The 15,663-nt window shown below is 45.2% G+C and overlaps 1 protein-coding gene across 1 annotated transcript in view; it reads right to left on the bottom strand.

The window, feature by feature from the left end:
- The window catches only part of SYNPR (synaptoporin), a 260,157-nt gene extending 248,502 nt beyond the window's left edge, over positions 1–11,655 (bottom strand). The window contains exons 1-2 of the mRNA XM_087824672.1: positions 11,540–11,655; positions 11,359–11,424 (exon numbers count right to left, since the gene is read on the bottom strand). Of these exons, the coding sequence (XP_087680798.1) occupies positions 11,359–11,424; positions 11,540–11,557 (84 nt within the window). The 5' untranslated portion in view covers positions 11,558–11,655. The remainder of the gene's footprint in view (positions 1–11,358; positions 11,425–11,539) is intronic.
- Positions 11,656–15,663: the final 4,008 nt, after the last annotated feature.

Below are 15,663 nucleotides of genomic sequence, written 5' to 3'. Positions count from 1 at the left end.
CGTAATTTCCCAAACAGTGGAGTAGCACAGTGACCCAGAAAGATTAAGGCAATAGCTCATCTAAAAGCCCCCGTGAACAGCATCATGAGTTGGCAGTCTTGGCTACTGCTTTATAAACCCATTTTCTGTTCATTAAAGTATTTTCAAATGAAAATAAGAATATAAACAATTTTATTGAAAAAAAGTGCAATCTCATTGCAAAATTAAAAATGTACAAATTCAATCAAGGTTTCATTTTCATCGGTGAAAATAGAAAAGACATTTAACCTATAATGCCCATATTGGTACCTTCTCATTGGAGGACAATTGGCAATTGTTTCAAACACCCTAAAAATGTACAACCTTTGAACCAGCAATTCTACATCTTGACACTAAGAAAATAATAATGATAGATGTACAGTAACCATTTATCATTAAGGAAGGAATCCTTGCAGGTTTTAAAAATATATAATATACATGTGGAAGCTACTTAAATTAGAGATTAATTAAATAATTTCTAAGACAGGCATACAGGGTAATAACATATAGCCATCAAAATTATGGAGAAATGTTTTATCTAGTGGCATGGAAATACAATCACAATGTATTAAGGAGAACAAACCAGGTGACAAAACAGTGCCTATTCTAAGACCCCATTTGTTGTGGATTGAACTGTGTCTCTTTAAGATTCATATGTTCAAGTCCTTACTTCTAGAATGTGACCTTATTTGGGAACAGGGTCACTGTCAATGTAATCAGTTAATGAAATTACATTGCAGTTGGGTGAGCCCTAATCTAACATGCTTGGTGTCATATAAAAAGGGAGAAATTTGGACATAAATACACACACAGGGAGAATATGATGTAAAGACAGAGACTGAAATTGGGGTGCTGCATCGTCTACAACTAAGGAACACCAAAGACTGCCAGCAAAGCACCAGAAGCTTGGAGAGAGGCATGGAACAGACCCCCTCACACCACTCAGAAGAAGCCAAACCTGCCCACACCTTGCTCTCGGACTTCTGGTCTCTAGAACTGTGGGACAATCAATTTCTGTTGTTTAAGCCACCCAGTTAGTGGTACTTTGTTATGGCAGCCCCAGCATCCAACATACCACTTTTTTAGGAAAAAAGCTGCTTGAGCATAAAAGTATCTGAAAGTAATTTTTTCAAACTATTACTTTAGTTATATCTCAGTAGAAGAACACTCGGAAATTGTTATTTAAATTTTGCTTATATTTTTGTGATTTTAAATTAATATCATATCACTTATGCATGAAATGGCTCTAAACTTTAGGTAAAAAAATCCACCGCCAAACACAAATATTCTCAGTAAGTTTGGATAGAGGTGTGCATGGAAGAGGCCGAGGGTCAGAGAGATATGGCCTGAAATTCTGCCTCGATCACTTACTTTATCAACTCTGTGATTTTGGGCAAGCAAACCTCATAAAGGTCATTTGTAAGGAAGGAATGAAATTGTGTATAGAATGCAGGTAACACTGACATAGTACAGCCTGGCACATAGCAAGAGCTCATTAATTTATAGTCATTATAATGAACTCCCCGTATTTATGGGGATTTTGCCCTTTTTTAAAATAAAGAAGTATGTTATTCATTTCAGAAAACACCTTCAAAATTCATGGTCACTTTGCCAAAGCCTGCAGGGAGCCTGGGACTCCAATGTGCCTGGGACACTGGTCTAAGATTTGACAATCCAGCCTAAGCATTCTTTCCTGCCAACCACACCTGCCAAACTGTACTGTCCCACTCAATTCCTTTGGCTTATGTAGATGTGCTCTTTACGGCCTTTAGTACAAAGAATGTGTGTGCATGTGTGTGTGTGTGTGTGTGTGTGAGAGAGAGAGAGAGAGAGAGAAAGAGAGAGAGAGAACATCTAGTAATAGCTAGAGACACAAAGACTCTTGTGAATTTTCTAATTTATTATTTCCACACATTGGTAGTAAAATATATTTTCGGGGAAAGGAGAGGAAAGAGTCGTGTATTGAATGCTTGCTATGTGCCATCTCTTTGCAAATGTCATCTCATTTAATGAATACAATTCTGCCTGCTAGTCATCATTGTTTCCACTCTTACAAATGTGAAAGGCCAGAGAGGTTAAGTAATGTCTCTAAGACCACACAGATGACAGTCAAACACTGTTCTTTCTGTTACCAAATGAGGCAAATGTAATGAATGAAGTCAGGCATTAAAAAGAAAACAAAAAGCATCCAGCAATTTAGAACAATAGAAAGGAGAAAGTACAACATTTACACTTCAAATTTACCTACTGTTGCTAGTAAACAATCTTTTGCCCCAGAATAGTTTAATGGCACTAACAATTTCACACATATTGTTTTTTTAGCAAATGAAGCACATATCTTTAAAATGAAATTTTCATTATATATGTAATGATCATACTTAGCTTTCAGCTGCTTCAGAAATAGAATCTGTGATATGATTCTAACAAAATTTATTCTATAAACAGCAGTGGAAGATTCTAAAACATGAAAGCATGGCTTCGCCCTTTCCCCAAACACCTGAGGCTGTAGACGAACAATACAGGTAACATCAGGTGTTGCTCTCTTAGGAAAGATTCCCCAGATACCTGAGCTTTGGTGCTCCAGACGCAGGGACAGTCAACATTTGTTGAGCCCTCTGATGGAAACTTTCATGCACATTAGCTCATTTTATCCCACGACTCTGTGTCACAGCTCTTATCCCATTTTATAGTTCAAGAAGTTGAGAGACAGTGATATAAAGGGATTTGTTCAGGGTTTTGCAGTTATTAATTCATTTTTATCATTTAAACATCTCTTCGATATAGGTAAAATCCTTGAGGAACTCAAGGTTCCGTGAGGTTGATTTGCCTTGGACACATCCAGGGTCTGAGGTTGAACCCAGGTGTGTGGCTCTAAAGCCAGCACATCCCAAAATACAGTCATAATCGCTACTCATCAAGCCATCACTTTTCCTAGTTTCAATATCTCCCAAGATCTCCGCTCTTCACTCAGAACATGAGTTTGTGCTCAGGAATTTTCTGGTATCATTCTTTCTTCCATTTTAAACCTTCCCCCTGCTCAATTTTTCTGGATCTCAGCTTCAATAAGGATCCCACAAGTAATACCAACTATCAGGTGCAGGCAGAAACATCAGGTGAATTAAGGACATGCAAGCACAGTCAGGCAGTTTCATGGTAGAACAGATGGATGTGTGAGCACCTCTTGCTAAAGCCACAGGGGGTCTTTTTATTTGGCATGCAGATCTCTCTCTCTCTCTCTCACACACACACACACACACACAAACACTGGGGACACAAAATTAATTTGCTCCTCCTGCATCCATGGTGGAGCCTGTTTGATGACTTGAGTATTTTATCAGGCATCCAAAAAGAATTTTCATGTTCACAATCTTGCCATTCAGATCCTTTCTGAATTCTACAGAACTCTTTATAGGCGTGTTTTAACAAACACATCCCTGAACCTGCATTTCTTTACACAATGGATCAGTGAATAAAGATTTTGTTAGGACAGATACACAAGTTCAGTAAAATTTCCTCAGGGAATAGGAGTATTCTGAGAAGTAAAAAGCTTCCATGAGTAAATATTCAGGACAAAAAATTTTAATTTGGATAGGAATATTACATTTAAAACAAACAAAAACCTAATTCATGTTTTTCTGTTTTCTACCACATTAATAAACACACGAAGACAAGCGATACACTTACTCTTCCGATGTGGTATTCTAACATGAACAGCCAGCACTGAATTAACCTAATGATACATGAACAAAGGCGAGGTGTATGTAGTTCGGGGAAATGCTTTTTCCTTCACAAATGGGCGATCACATCACTGGGCAAAGCCCCATCATTTCTTTCAAAAAGAGGCCTTTCAGATGATGGACAAGCTGGCACAAGCTGGTGGAGCTCATGTGCCGAAGGACCCATGGTACACCCCTCAATAACATCACCAGTGCGACTCCACCAATGATCCCCTCATCAGAGATCCCAGGAAGGCTGCTCCCCAAATCTCACAGATGCTACACCTTCTGCTTGACAAAAGTGCCAGTGCTGCCCTAAGGGAAGAGATGCTGGTGAAAAGCATCACGTATTCTTCCACCAGACACGTCAAGCTCTTCTTAGCCTAAGGTGCTCAGGACTTGAAGAACTGCCCTCCCGCTGCTCCAGATGAAAGAACAATACAGGGAGCATCATGTGGATCCCATGACGCTTTTTATTCAGGCCACAAGAGGCAGGACCAGCAGCGGGCATCTGTCACATGGGCAGCCAATCAATCCACAGCCTGATATGGCCTGGGGCTGAGAGCTGTGTCCAAACTGAAAAAATTAGCAGCCGAACCTAACATATGCCTTCTCTTAGGACATTAGCTTAGGATCACAGAGAGAATAAACTAAATGAGGAGCAGAAAGGGGACACACAAAGAGGGCACACAGGAAAGTGGCCAAGCAGCCTCCTAAGAGAGTCCCACTCACTGCCTGGGGCTCAGGCAGGCGGCCTGGCCTGTTTCAGTTCCTCGCACTTTTGTTTCTGTCCGATGGCTCCTCCCTTAGGTGCAGCGGGTGCGATGACTGCCTCTCTCCCCAACGCTTGAGTCCGCCTGGGTGCGTTACTCTCCGCCACAACCAAGAGCAACTGCTGAGCGATGGTTTCTGGGGGAGCCCCCCAGTTCCTCCTCGTGAAGGGAATCTGCACCGCATCCCTGTGTTCTCAGGTTCACTTATTCATTGTTCCTTCTTTCCTCCCTCCCCTCTTCCCTCGCTTCCTTCAATCAGTCGCTTCCTTCACTAAGCACCTACCACCTGGGTGATCTGAGAACGTCCCTGGAGTTATCCCTGCTATGTGGCAGTTAGATAGTTAAAATGTGCTGGTGAACAAGACAAGCAAGATCCCTGCCCTCGCTGAGCATGCATTTAGGGCTGAGAGGCTGAAACGTAAACAAGTCATTAAAGAGTGTGCTCTGGGGCTGACTGCATCTCCTGGCCACCCCTCCTCAGAGCGGTCTCCCCCCCCAAAGAAATGACATTTCGGCTGACACCTGAAGGCACAAGAGGAATTTGCTAGCTAAAAGAGGATTTGGTAAATAGAGAGGTTTGGTGAAAAGAGGGAGCATATTCTAGGCAGAGGAAGTAACTTACACAAAAGTCCATTAGATCAGCAAGAAACCATCACCAAGGCCTCCAAACATCTAAGAAATGTGTACAGAGCAAGAAATTGGCTTTCTGTATGACAGCTAAAAGGGGTAAAGGTGGACCCCCCCAAATTTTGATGGTGCATTGGTTTCAACTGGAACATCAGTCTTTCTTGTAGGTTCCAAAGAAACTACACAGATTGGGGCAGAGGCTAGAGGGTGGACAGTGATCGGGAAGGACTTAGCCCCTCAGTGAGCAGAGATCAGGCACTTATACTTCATGCCTCACCCTACTCTCCACGGCAATCATCTTAAGGTTTTCAGAGTCACTTAGGCTGGGAAAAAAGTATTTATCATCACCAACATCACGATCACAACGATCTTTTACTTTTGGAGGACATTTAATAGTTTACAAAGTGTTTTACATGCTTTATCTCACTTAAAATTTCTAATACTATGGTAGCCAAAGAGTATTGTCCCCAATATTCAGATGAGGAAACTGAGGTTCTCAAAGGAAGGCTAAGATAATAGAATGAACAAGAAATTTCAAATACAGCCCAGGTTAAATACATGCCTACTGAAGATGAAGACTCTAAAGCGGTAGTGGTTCTGTACAAACATTCCTTAGTTTCTCGTGTTTTTTCTAACACATGATTATTTTTCTTACCTAGATCAGGGAGAAATGTGAATCCTCTGGGGAACCGAGAACTAAGGATGCTGCTTCTACTCGAGCATGAGTCCAAGGTTCCTCCCGTATTCCTATCTAGGAGATTCACAAGGGCCCGGTGCACCTGGGTATTGAGGTGTGATTATAAGTGCCCGCGGCTGGCCCTAGAAGGACTTCTGGAGAATTCAATTGGATACCGTAACTCTTTCAAGGGTAAACAATGTTTAGGTATTACGATTTGAGAAAGATCAGGAAAATTCTCACCCCACAACTCAAGTAAAAATTCCCCAGAACCAAGTGCCTGTAATTCTTCCATTAGAAAGTCTCACTTAGCCTGGACTCTGGGCTCTCCAAAATGTTCTTTGAAATGAGAACATTCAAAGGAGCAAGTTCATGCTATGGCAAAAACAACCATGGCAACGTGATTTAGAGATAGAGGGGCTCAAAGAGGTACTAGTAAGAGTGAATGCAGATTTTCTGCTTCAGAATTTTGCCAAGACTCTAATTTGTGACAAGTTAGCCACAGTGTTGTAAATTACCCATTGGATTTCTGCTTTCTCCTTTTCAGAGAATCATCCAAATCATCATCATCGTCGTCACCCTCATAGTCATTGGTTGAGCACTTATAGCCCAGGCGCTGTGCAAGGTTGTTTGCTTGGATTAAGTCATCTCATCATTTATAGCAACCCCTTTGCAGTAGGAACTATTACCAGTGCCATTTTATAGATGATAAAGATGAAACCTAGTGAAATTAAATAACTTGCCCAAGGTTTCCAGGCCAGTGAAGAATAAAGTCGGGATTCAAGTTCACAAGAAATATTTTCCTCTTTTTTTCTGTACTTGTGAGGCCCAACCCCAATTGTTGTAATGAACCCAGAAGAGCATGAAGCGATGCAGCCATTAGCACCCTGAGGAGCTGCCCTTTTAAGAAAAGTATATTTATTGATTCATGTTCCAATTGCACATAATTTTTGTCAATAATTGTGAGACTAGAAAGTTATAATTAAACCGACATTAATGTAGCTTTGAAATTGCATCAGACCCCCCAATAGTAGATTGCTACTCATAATTTTTAAAAAACTGTATGTTGAAATTTCCTGTCTTGTTTATACTTAGGGAAAAAAAAGTTGTCTGACTCATGCACACAGATGTTTTAAAAAAATAGGGGGGAGGAAGACCAGAAAATAAGATTAAACAACTGGCTTTAATATCAGTCTTTTTATACATATTTAACATAAAAAGATACTGTATTTTAATGAGAAACTACTCTGCCTTGGTTAGAAAATAGAACCGTATAAGAGACAATCACCGTCTGTTGAGTTTGTCTCTAAATATGAACACTGCTTGGCATTTCCAGAGAAGGCTTCAAACATACCATCTTACTGGGTGAGATAAACGCTGCCCCGTAGGATAGCATCTGCCCTTCAAAGTTTCTTTGGGGAGTAGGGATAAGGCACTGCAGGTGCCTGTCACCCTGAAGGAAGCAGACGAGCGTAGCTAGCACCTAAGAGACACACAGTTTGGAGTGAGAATGCCCAGGTCTTGTCCTTGACGAGTTAGTTAACACCCCTGAGCTTCATGGTGAAATGGGAATGTTCGAGTCACACAGATTCAACATGATGATATATGAAAAGCACTGAAATATATGCCTCGTCTGAAGCCCGCGTGACGAAGGCAGCTACTGTTACTTCTCTCATTACGGGTTTAAAAAGTTGGCTATGATTCGATTAGATGAGACTCCATTAGATTAGATTATCATGCTTCACTTTGTTATTACCAATAGCATGATTCTAAGTGCTGTTAATATCAAGTAAGCAGTATAATGTTTGCTTGGAAAATAGCCCAGAATTTAGGTTAAGAAATGAAGATTATGTAAAGCAGGTAGACCTATACCTCACACATCAGAAGCACCACATCTCTGGAGTAGCTGGCCTTCGTCGGAAAGGCCTAAATGAAAGGCACCATGGGGATGTGAAGCCCAGGAGTGGTAGCAGAAATGGGACAGTGAGATTGGGGGGGGGGTGTCAGAAATAAGATGAGAGAGGGATCAGGCAAATTGACTCGGCAGTTGATTCTATAGCAACAGAACCTGGGCCTACAGCTTTGTGTGGGGGACCAAGCAAACATCATTTTGAAGAGCTGAAGTCTTTTCGATGCCCTAACATCTGCACCGATTCTGTTCCTGCACAATGTGATGTGTTGGGCTCCCCGACATTCCGTTACACATAAATCCACAAGATCCAGAGCCTTGCAAATAGTAGAGAAAAGAAAAATGTGCTAACAAAATGGTTTAAAAGGAGGGAGACCCCACAGATCAAAGTCCTACTGGCAATGTACTCAAGTAGCCCAATAAGAATGATCAGTGGAATGCAGGATCATACCAACTTTGTTTTATCAGAGTAAGTCTGAGAAATGGGGTAAATTCAATATATATAGTATATATTGATCATAATGATTTCCAAGTGATGCTTTAAGAGATTTTCTGGACCTATTTTATCATCAGGGAGGGAATAAATGAAACAGATCACAAGAATCAGTGCTGTGCCCTGAATTTTGGTTTTGAGCCAAAATATAGTGAAAAGTCCCCTGACCTTATTTAAGTAGAGATTAAGGATTTGGGAGTTTTGCCTCAAAATCTTTGAAACTGGCTAAAGCTTCCCCCTGAAGGCTTGACTTTTATGTTATGTAGACTTTAAATCTACCGTGGCCATGAGCCCTTCCTAAGCAGACACATAAACAGCAGTCCTCCCTAAAGTTATAAACCCAAAAGTGGAGGATGCCTTTAGAAGCAATACCACTTCATAAGGTCAGTCCAAAGGAAATCATGGAAAATATGAATTAGTTTTAAGAATTATGGCACAACTGAGGACAAGTGATATGCCTGGGATTCTTCCAAAAACCACTGCTTTCCTACACTCCTCCTCTCCTCTCCCCTCTACACCACAAATTATTTCAGAAAAAGTCAATTCCAACAATTCAGTGTATATAGCTATACTTTATGCTTATACAAATCACACACACACACATACACATAAACTATTTTCTTTCTTATTTCCACAAAAATAGTACTGTAGTCTATACATTACTTTGAAAGCTTATCAAATAATTTTCCACATGTTGATTAAAAGAATGAAAAATCACGTTTTCCCATTTAAAATTTTATCAAATACTAAAACTAGGCTCATTTTTTTCCTCACTTAATTTTATCCAACACAACTATATACACTGATCTCCAGGCCAGTGCTTATTAATTTAACCCACTCTTTTTCATGGCAGTATAATATTTCACAACATGTTTGAATCATACTTTTATGATTGTCCTATTAATGGACTTTGCCATCTAAGAGACCACACTCTCATTGCAGCATCTTCCACAGAGCAGGATCTCACACCACTGCACATGCATAAAACATGCTTCCTTTCCCCCTCTCCTCAGCATAAGACTTTCTCAGCAAATAACCTTCTCTCTCTGCTCTCATGTCTCTACTTTAGCTCTTTAAAAATGCAGATCAACTAACTTACTCATTTTTAAGTTTTTCTGTCCATTATTCAGATTCTCTTTTTCAGATGAGAGGCTAATAACATTTAAAAGCCAAACCCTTTCTTCTTAGAGCCTTAGAGGCCAAAGAGAGAGGGGAAGGGCTGCAAATATTTTAAATGTAATAACCTTTCGCCTCTCTCTCTCTCTCTCCAAGAAAAAAACAACTATAATGCAGTGTGATAAATTCTCATGACTGAATGAATGGATGAATGAATGAAATGCAATGGAAGCCCAAATTGTGGGGTGAGTCATTCAGTTTGGGGTGATGAAAGAGGAGGTAAATATGACAGAATCACTGAGGAGGTAACATTTTAGCTGAGGCTAAAAGACAAAGATTTTTTCTAGACTTGGGGTGTGAGGGAATTATATACGTGTGCACAGTATGAAGAGGAATAGCAAGGGCTTTGAGGCAAGAGGTGCTTTCAGTTTTGGAGGGAGCTACAGCGGTGGTCCTCCAACTTCAATGTGCATGAGAATTATCCAGGGAGCATATTTAAAATGCAGTCATGAGCAGGCACCCATCTTTTCAGTATTTTTATTGCTGTCCAGAAATCTGCATTTTAAACAAACTCATCCAGCCTTACCAGCCTCTGCAATGATGGGTGGCATGAAATAATGTTGCGACAGGATTAGAGAGAATTAAAACTAATGTTTCAGGTAAGCGACAATGTAAGACAATAGAGACTGTGTCAGAGAGATAATGTCAGGGCTTTGAATTTTGTTTTGAGAGACAATGGCTTGGCGGTGGAGCTATTATTTTTTCTTAAAAAAACACCACTGTTTCACAGGGAACGTTAACTGAGTGGCTGAATGAATGAATGAATTCTGAGAAAGCCAACTGAAAGTTTCCTGCACTGGGAGCACTGCTTGGTTTGTTTAACTCGGCTTAACAGAAAACAGTTCTAGACCAGCCTTCCCAGAACCTCTAGTTGGAGCTTTCCAACCGCTGTCTAGATTGTGTCAAAGTGCCAAAGGCGTGCATTGCTGTGCAGGTCTGCAAGCCAAGCCAAGCGGGATCGCCCTGCAGGCCATCCACGCGAGCAGGCACCACGGTTGTGCAGCCAGAGCTAGGTCCTGGCCGGGGAGCTGAGACGGGGAAGACCACGCGCTCTTACATAACCTCCCCGCCGGCGGCAGGGCCCGTGATTAATGCTGGGTGACGGGCTCTGAACTTTCTGTCCAGATAGGCTCGCTGGCCTGTCAGGGCTCCTCGCAGGAGCCAGCGCGGGCCCTGCAGATTTCACTCCGAATAACCATCATCCCAGCCAGCACCGCCCTCCCGGCGCGGCCCGTGAGCTTCTCGGCCTCATGCCTCGGTCATCACACAAGTTGCCGCTGGACTGTCCCAGGGTTTTTTAAAGGGGGACAAGTCATAGAACTTCCCACCGCCCAGTGAGGAAAGCTACACAGAGGAAGCGGAGGGGCCTTCCAGGAAAAGCCAGGAGAGCCCTCGAGGAGCGATCAGAGGAGAGAAACCAGAACGGAAGGAAGGAGTCCCGCTCTGCGCCCCGGATCTTCCATCGCCCCCCGCTTCTGTCCCTGGGGCTCGGCAGAGCCGTTGCTACAGCGCGTCCAGCGCCCCAGGCCAGGCCAAGCGCTCCCCCCGCGACCAACTTCCCCCGCGCGGCGAGTCCTCCAGGCGCTCGGCTCAGCCCCGGGGGCCCAGCTGAGCGGCCGGCGCGCGCGGCAGCGCCCCCGCCTGCGCCCCTCCGGCCCCCACCTGCGCCCCTCCGGCCCCCGCCTGCGCCCCTCCAGCCCCACCGCCCGCGGAGACGTCCTCCCGAGCCCCGAGCGCTCGCCTGCGCCGAGGTGCGGCGACACCTCGTCTAAAAGCCTGCAAAATTTCGTCCGCACTCCCGCCTCGCAGCGGTCCCTGGATCCCGTCCCCGCCACCCCGGGGCGGCACCTCGGCGGTGGGGAGGTCTGGAGGGGAGGGTTGAAGCCCGGGCTTTGAGCAGAACCGGGCAGAGAGCACCCCACCCGCCCGCGGGCCGCGGGTGCCCTCCCCGCACGCGCTCCGCTACTCACCAGCTCCAGGGTCCGCAGGAAGGCGAGGGGCTCCTTCAGCGCCCGGAAGGTGCCCGCCGACGCCAGCTTCGGACGAACCGAGGAGAGAAGAGAGAGAAAGGGGGCGCGTGAGGCTGCGGCTGGAGGCGTCTCCGGCCCGCGAGGTCCCCGGCACCAGCCGCCCGGCCCGCGGCCGTCCTACCTGGCTCACGGGGTCCATAGCTCGCTCCGCTCCGTCCGCTCCCCCACCGGCTCCCTTTCAAGGGAAGTTCAAGGGCCGCCGCGGGCTCGTGCTCGGGGCCAAGAGCCGTCTCGGGGAGGCGAGGAGCGAGGCCGGGGCGGGCGGCGCGGGCGGGGCCGCGGGGGACGAGGTGCGGGCGCTGGCTCCGCGCTCTGCGCTCCGCGAAGCCCGCGCTCCCGAGCCCGGCGGAGCGGCGGAGGGCGGGGGACGCGGGCTGGGAGGGAAGGGTTGGGGTGGCGGAGCGGCGGGGCGGGGGGCGCCGGGGCAGCGCTGCCATTGGCCAGCTGCGAGCTCGAGGGGAGGGCGCGGAGGTGGGCGAGGCCGCCCGGCCGCCCGGTGCCAGCTCCGCCCCGCGCTCCGCGCCCTCGGGCTCTCGGGAAACTTTGGGGGTTTTGGTGGAGGGAGACAGGCGGGCACCGTCGGCGGGAAGGCGCCCTGCCTGAAGAAGGGGGTTCCAGGTGAGGAGACAGGCACTCCCCCGTTACGCGCGGAGCCGTGTGAGCCCTGGGGACTGCTGAGCACCGGGAGACTGCCGACCCGTCCGATTCCCCAGCCTTCGTGGGACGTTCCCCTTGTGGCCAGGTGCTGGGATACGGCCAAGAGCAGGACCCCTCCCCCTAAAGGGAAGCAGGGGGTCAGCACACAGAGAGAATGGGGCCACAGGGGAGCGGGAAACAAATTAATCTCGAATGTGGCACAGTGTGCCAGGCAGGCAGGTAGTCCTCGTGGCCACTGCGTGAGGTCAGGAGCAAATTATTATGCCAATTTTAAAAGCGGAATAGAGACGTAGTGAGGCTGGATTGGCTCAAGTAACACAGCTTGGGAGGGGCTAGACAGGGGCTGGAATTCAAGTTCCTTTAAACCTCCTGCTGTTTCTACTGAGATCCTTGGCCTTGGATACAATCCTGAATGAAACTCCTGAATCCATCGCAGATAGGACTGAGACCCCCCTCCAAACAGACCCTTTTTCTTCCCTTAGTCCACTAACCTTGCCAAAAATAATAAATATCAACAGAACATTTGGGCTCTTTCTATGAGTCAGAAATTGTGCCAAGGGCTGGTAAGCATTATTTCATTAACCCCACCCCCCCATAGGCTAGCAGCACTGTTACCCTCCTTTGAGAGGTGAGGAGACGGAGGCTCTGGAAGGGAAGAGGGCTGCTCAAGGTTGCACACACAGCCAGCAGGCAAGGAAGCCAGAGTGGGACTCAAAAACGTAAGGGGACAGAAAAAGAATCAGAGCTCTTAACCACTATTGCATGGAGCTGACAACACTGTCCCCTTCCTACTCTCTTTGGGCTGGATTCCACCTATGAAGTGGTCTCCTGGCAACACGGGTAGCCCATCTGTTTACTACAAAGATTTGCCAAAAAGGTTTGGCGTTTGTGTGTGTATGTGTGTGCGCGGGTGTGTGCCGGGGCCTGGGGGGCAGGGCAGGGGTCTGTAACTAATATTTAGGAGTGGGGGAGAAAGACAGAAGTGAATCATTTGGAGCCTGGGACGGTGAGGCAGCCGGCCTAAATGGGGTAAGGAAGAGAGGGTCCAGGGTAGAGGCCTCCTGCCCATGGATTTTGTTAGAGAAAAACTAGAAATTTAGTAAGAACCCCAGAGGGCTTGCTGCTCCAACTGCAGTCAGCCTGTTTTATCCCTACCACACTTCCTACATGCAGATAGAGTCTGAAACAATTAGAACAGTTGTTTCAAAAATAAGGCATTATGCAACTACTGGGGAGGGGGAGAGAACTGACATTCTCAAGTGCTTAGTGTGTGCCCTGCAATTTATGTATCGAATCTCTCTTCAAGGCCTCAGTATTTTTTGTTTTTGTTTTTATTGAATGTATTGGGGTGATATTGGTTAACAACACTATATAGGTTGCAGGGATACAATTCCATAATACCCCATCTGTATATTGTATTGTGTGCTCACCACCCAAGTCAAGTCTTCCTCCATCACCATTTATCTCCCTCCCCCATCCCCCTTTCCCTCTGGTAATCACCACAGTTGTCTGCCTGAGTTTTCTGTTTTTCCTTAATCCCTTCATCTTGTTTTTTATCTGTAAATTGGAGCCTTAGCTCCACATCTACCTTAGCTGGCTGTTCAGAGGACTCAGTGAGATTGTGAAGATAACATCTGGGGCAGAGTCTCCACATGGATTAGTTGCTTTTCTCACTGCTCACACTTCTACAGAAGCAAAGGTGGAGGCCCTTAGAGGCCTGGTAGATTGTAGCACTGTCCGGCCGCTTTCTGCAGTGCCCCTCTCTCATATATCCTTGACTTTTTGAATTCAGGAGTTACCGTTACTTGCTTTGGCCAATGAAATGTGGGCAAAGGTGTTGTGGGAATTTCTGGGCAGAAGTTTTAAGAATCTCTCTGTGATTTGGCCTCTTGTTTATTTCCTTCTACCATGTTGAATGCAATGTCTTACATAGTGGCTACTCTGACAGCCTGGTTCCCTGCTTGCCGTTGATATAGAGCAGAGCCCCAACTAGACCTCGATGGACAAGAAATGTATGTGGGGTTGGAAGCAACTGAGATTTTTGCCTTTTGTTACTACAGCACAACATAGTGCTGGCTGATCAGAGCTACTGAGTAGCTGAACCAAGATTGTACCCTGAGCACATACCACCTCATTAATCCTGCATCCTTGCTTTCCCCATCATAATCAACTAGCTTATGGGATATAACATCTCTTGCATGTTTATTACTGATGACAATTATTGTAAGAGCTAATTATTCAGTTCCTTCTACATGCCAGGCATTGTGCTAAGTGCTTTACATACATCATTTAAGTATTACCACAACCCCCCACCCTTGATGGATACTATATAAAGGCTTAGAAAGGCTAAATAACTTGTCCAAGGTCATCTAAACATTTGTATCTCTTTAGACAGAGAGAGAAATTTATCTAAAATATTTCCCACTTGCATTTCATTTGAGCTGCAAACTTGGCAAAGACGAAGTGTGATTACTGAGCCTAATCCCTCAGGTCGCTCTTCACACCCAAAGTTTCTCCTTGCTAATATGGTGGCAAATTTTTCCAGTCTTACAGACACCATGTGAAGGAAGCCAGAACTGTGGCAAATGGCAATGTGACAGCTTAGACAACAATTGCAAATTGTCAAAAGATGCTCTTCACGTTCCAGAAACGCATGAGCTTTCAACAGCTGCATCACCAAAATAACGCCGAGTTCCGTATCACATTTGCAATGTTAAATATTCTGTAGGCCTCTGGATTATAACCTCTATGTTCAGACCTGAAAATAACACTGGGTTCCCTAAAGAACTAGGTTGGGAGAAGGAGAGGAGATGGTGTAAATACTGCCACAATATTACTCGCAGTGGCTGAGGGGTCACCCCTTCTCTTCTGGCCCAACATGACAAAAGAGAATTCCCCACTTACTATAGCAATGGCTCAACAATCACGTTAACTTTTGTGGGGTATAAATGATCCATTTTGGTAGCCTATGTTGATTTTGTAAATTGGAGAGGTTTCAAATTTTTTTTTTTAATTTATCTTTATTGTTGAAAGCACTACAGGTGTCCCATTTTTTTCCCCTAATGGACCCGCTCCACCTCCCTCCCACCCCCTCCCCAGGCCTTCACCCCGTCATTGTTCTTGTCCATGGTTTATGCATATATGCATATAACTTCTTTGGTTAATCTCCCCCACCCTCCAACCCCCTTCCCTCTTCCCTCTGAAATATGATCGTCTGTTGCATGTGTCAATGTCTCTGGATCCATTTAGTTTGTCAGATTCTTTTGTTCATTAGCTTCTTCTTAAAGAAGACCCTTTAACATTTCATGTAGTACTGGTCTGGTGGTGATGAACTACTTTAGCTTTTCTTTGTCTGAGAAGCTCTTTATCTGACCTTCAATTCTAAATGATAGCTTTGCTGGGTAGAGTAATCTTGGTTGTAGGTTCCTATTTTTCATCACTTTGAATATTTCTTGCCACTCCCTTCTGGCCTGCAAGGTTTCTGTTGAGAAGTCAGCTGACAGTCGTATGGGTGCTCCCTTGTAGGTAACTAATTGCTTTTCTCCTGCTGCTTTTAAGATTCTCTCTTTGTCTTTAACCTTTGGCATT

The sequence above is a fragment of the Miniopterus natalensis genome, chromosome 15 (assembly GCF_054644295.1).
Source record: "Miniopterus natalensis isolate mMinNat1 chromosome 15, mMinNat1.hap1, whole genome shotgun sequence".
Taxonomy (NCBI): Eukaryota; Metazoa; Chordata; class Mammalia; order Chiroptera; family Miniopteridae; genus Miniopterus; species Miniopterus natalensis.
Note: the sequence above shows the minus strand (reverse complement) of the source record. Positions and strands in the feature narration are given on the sequence as shown.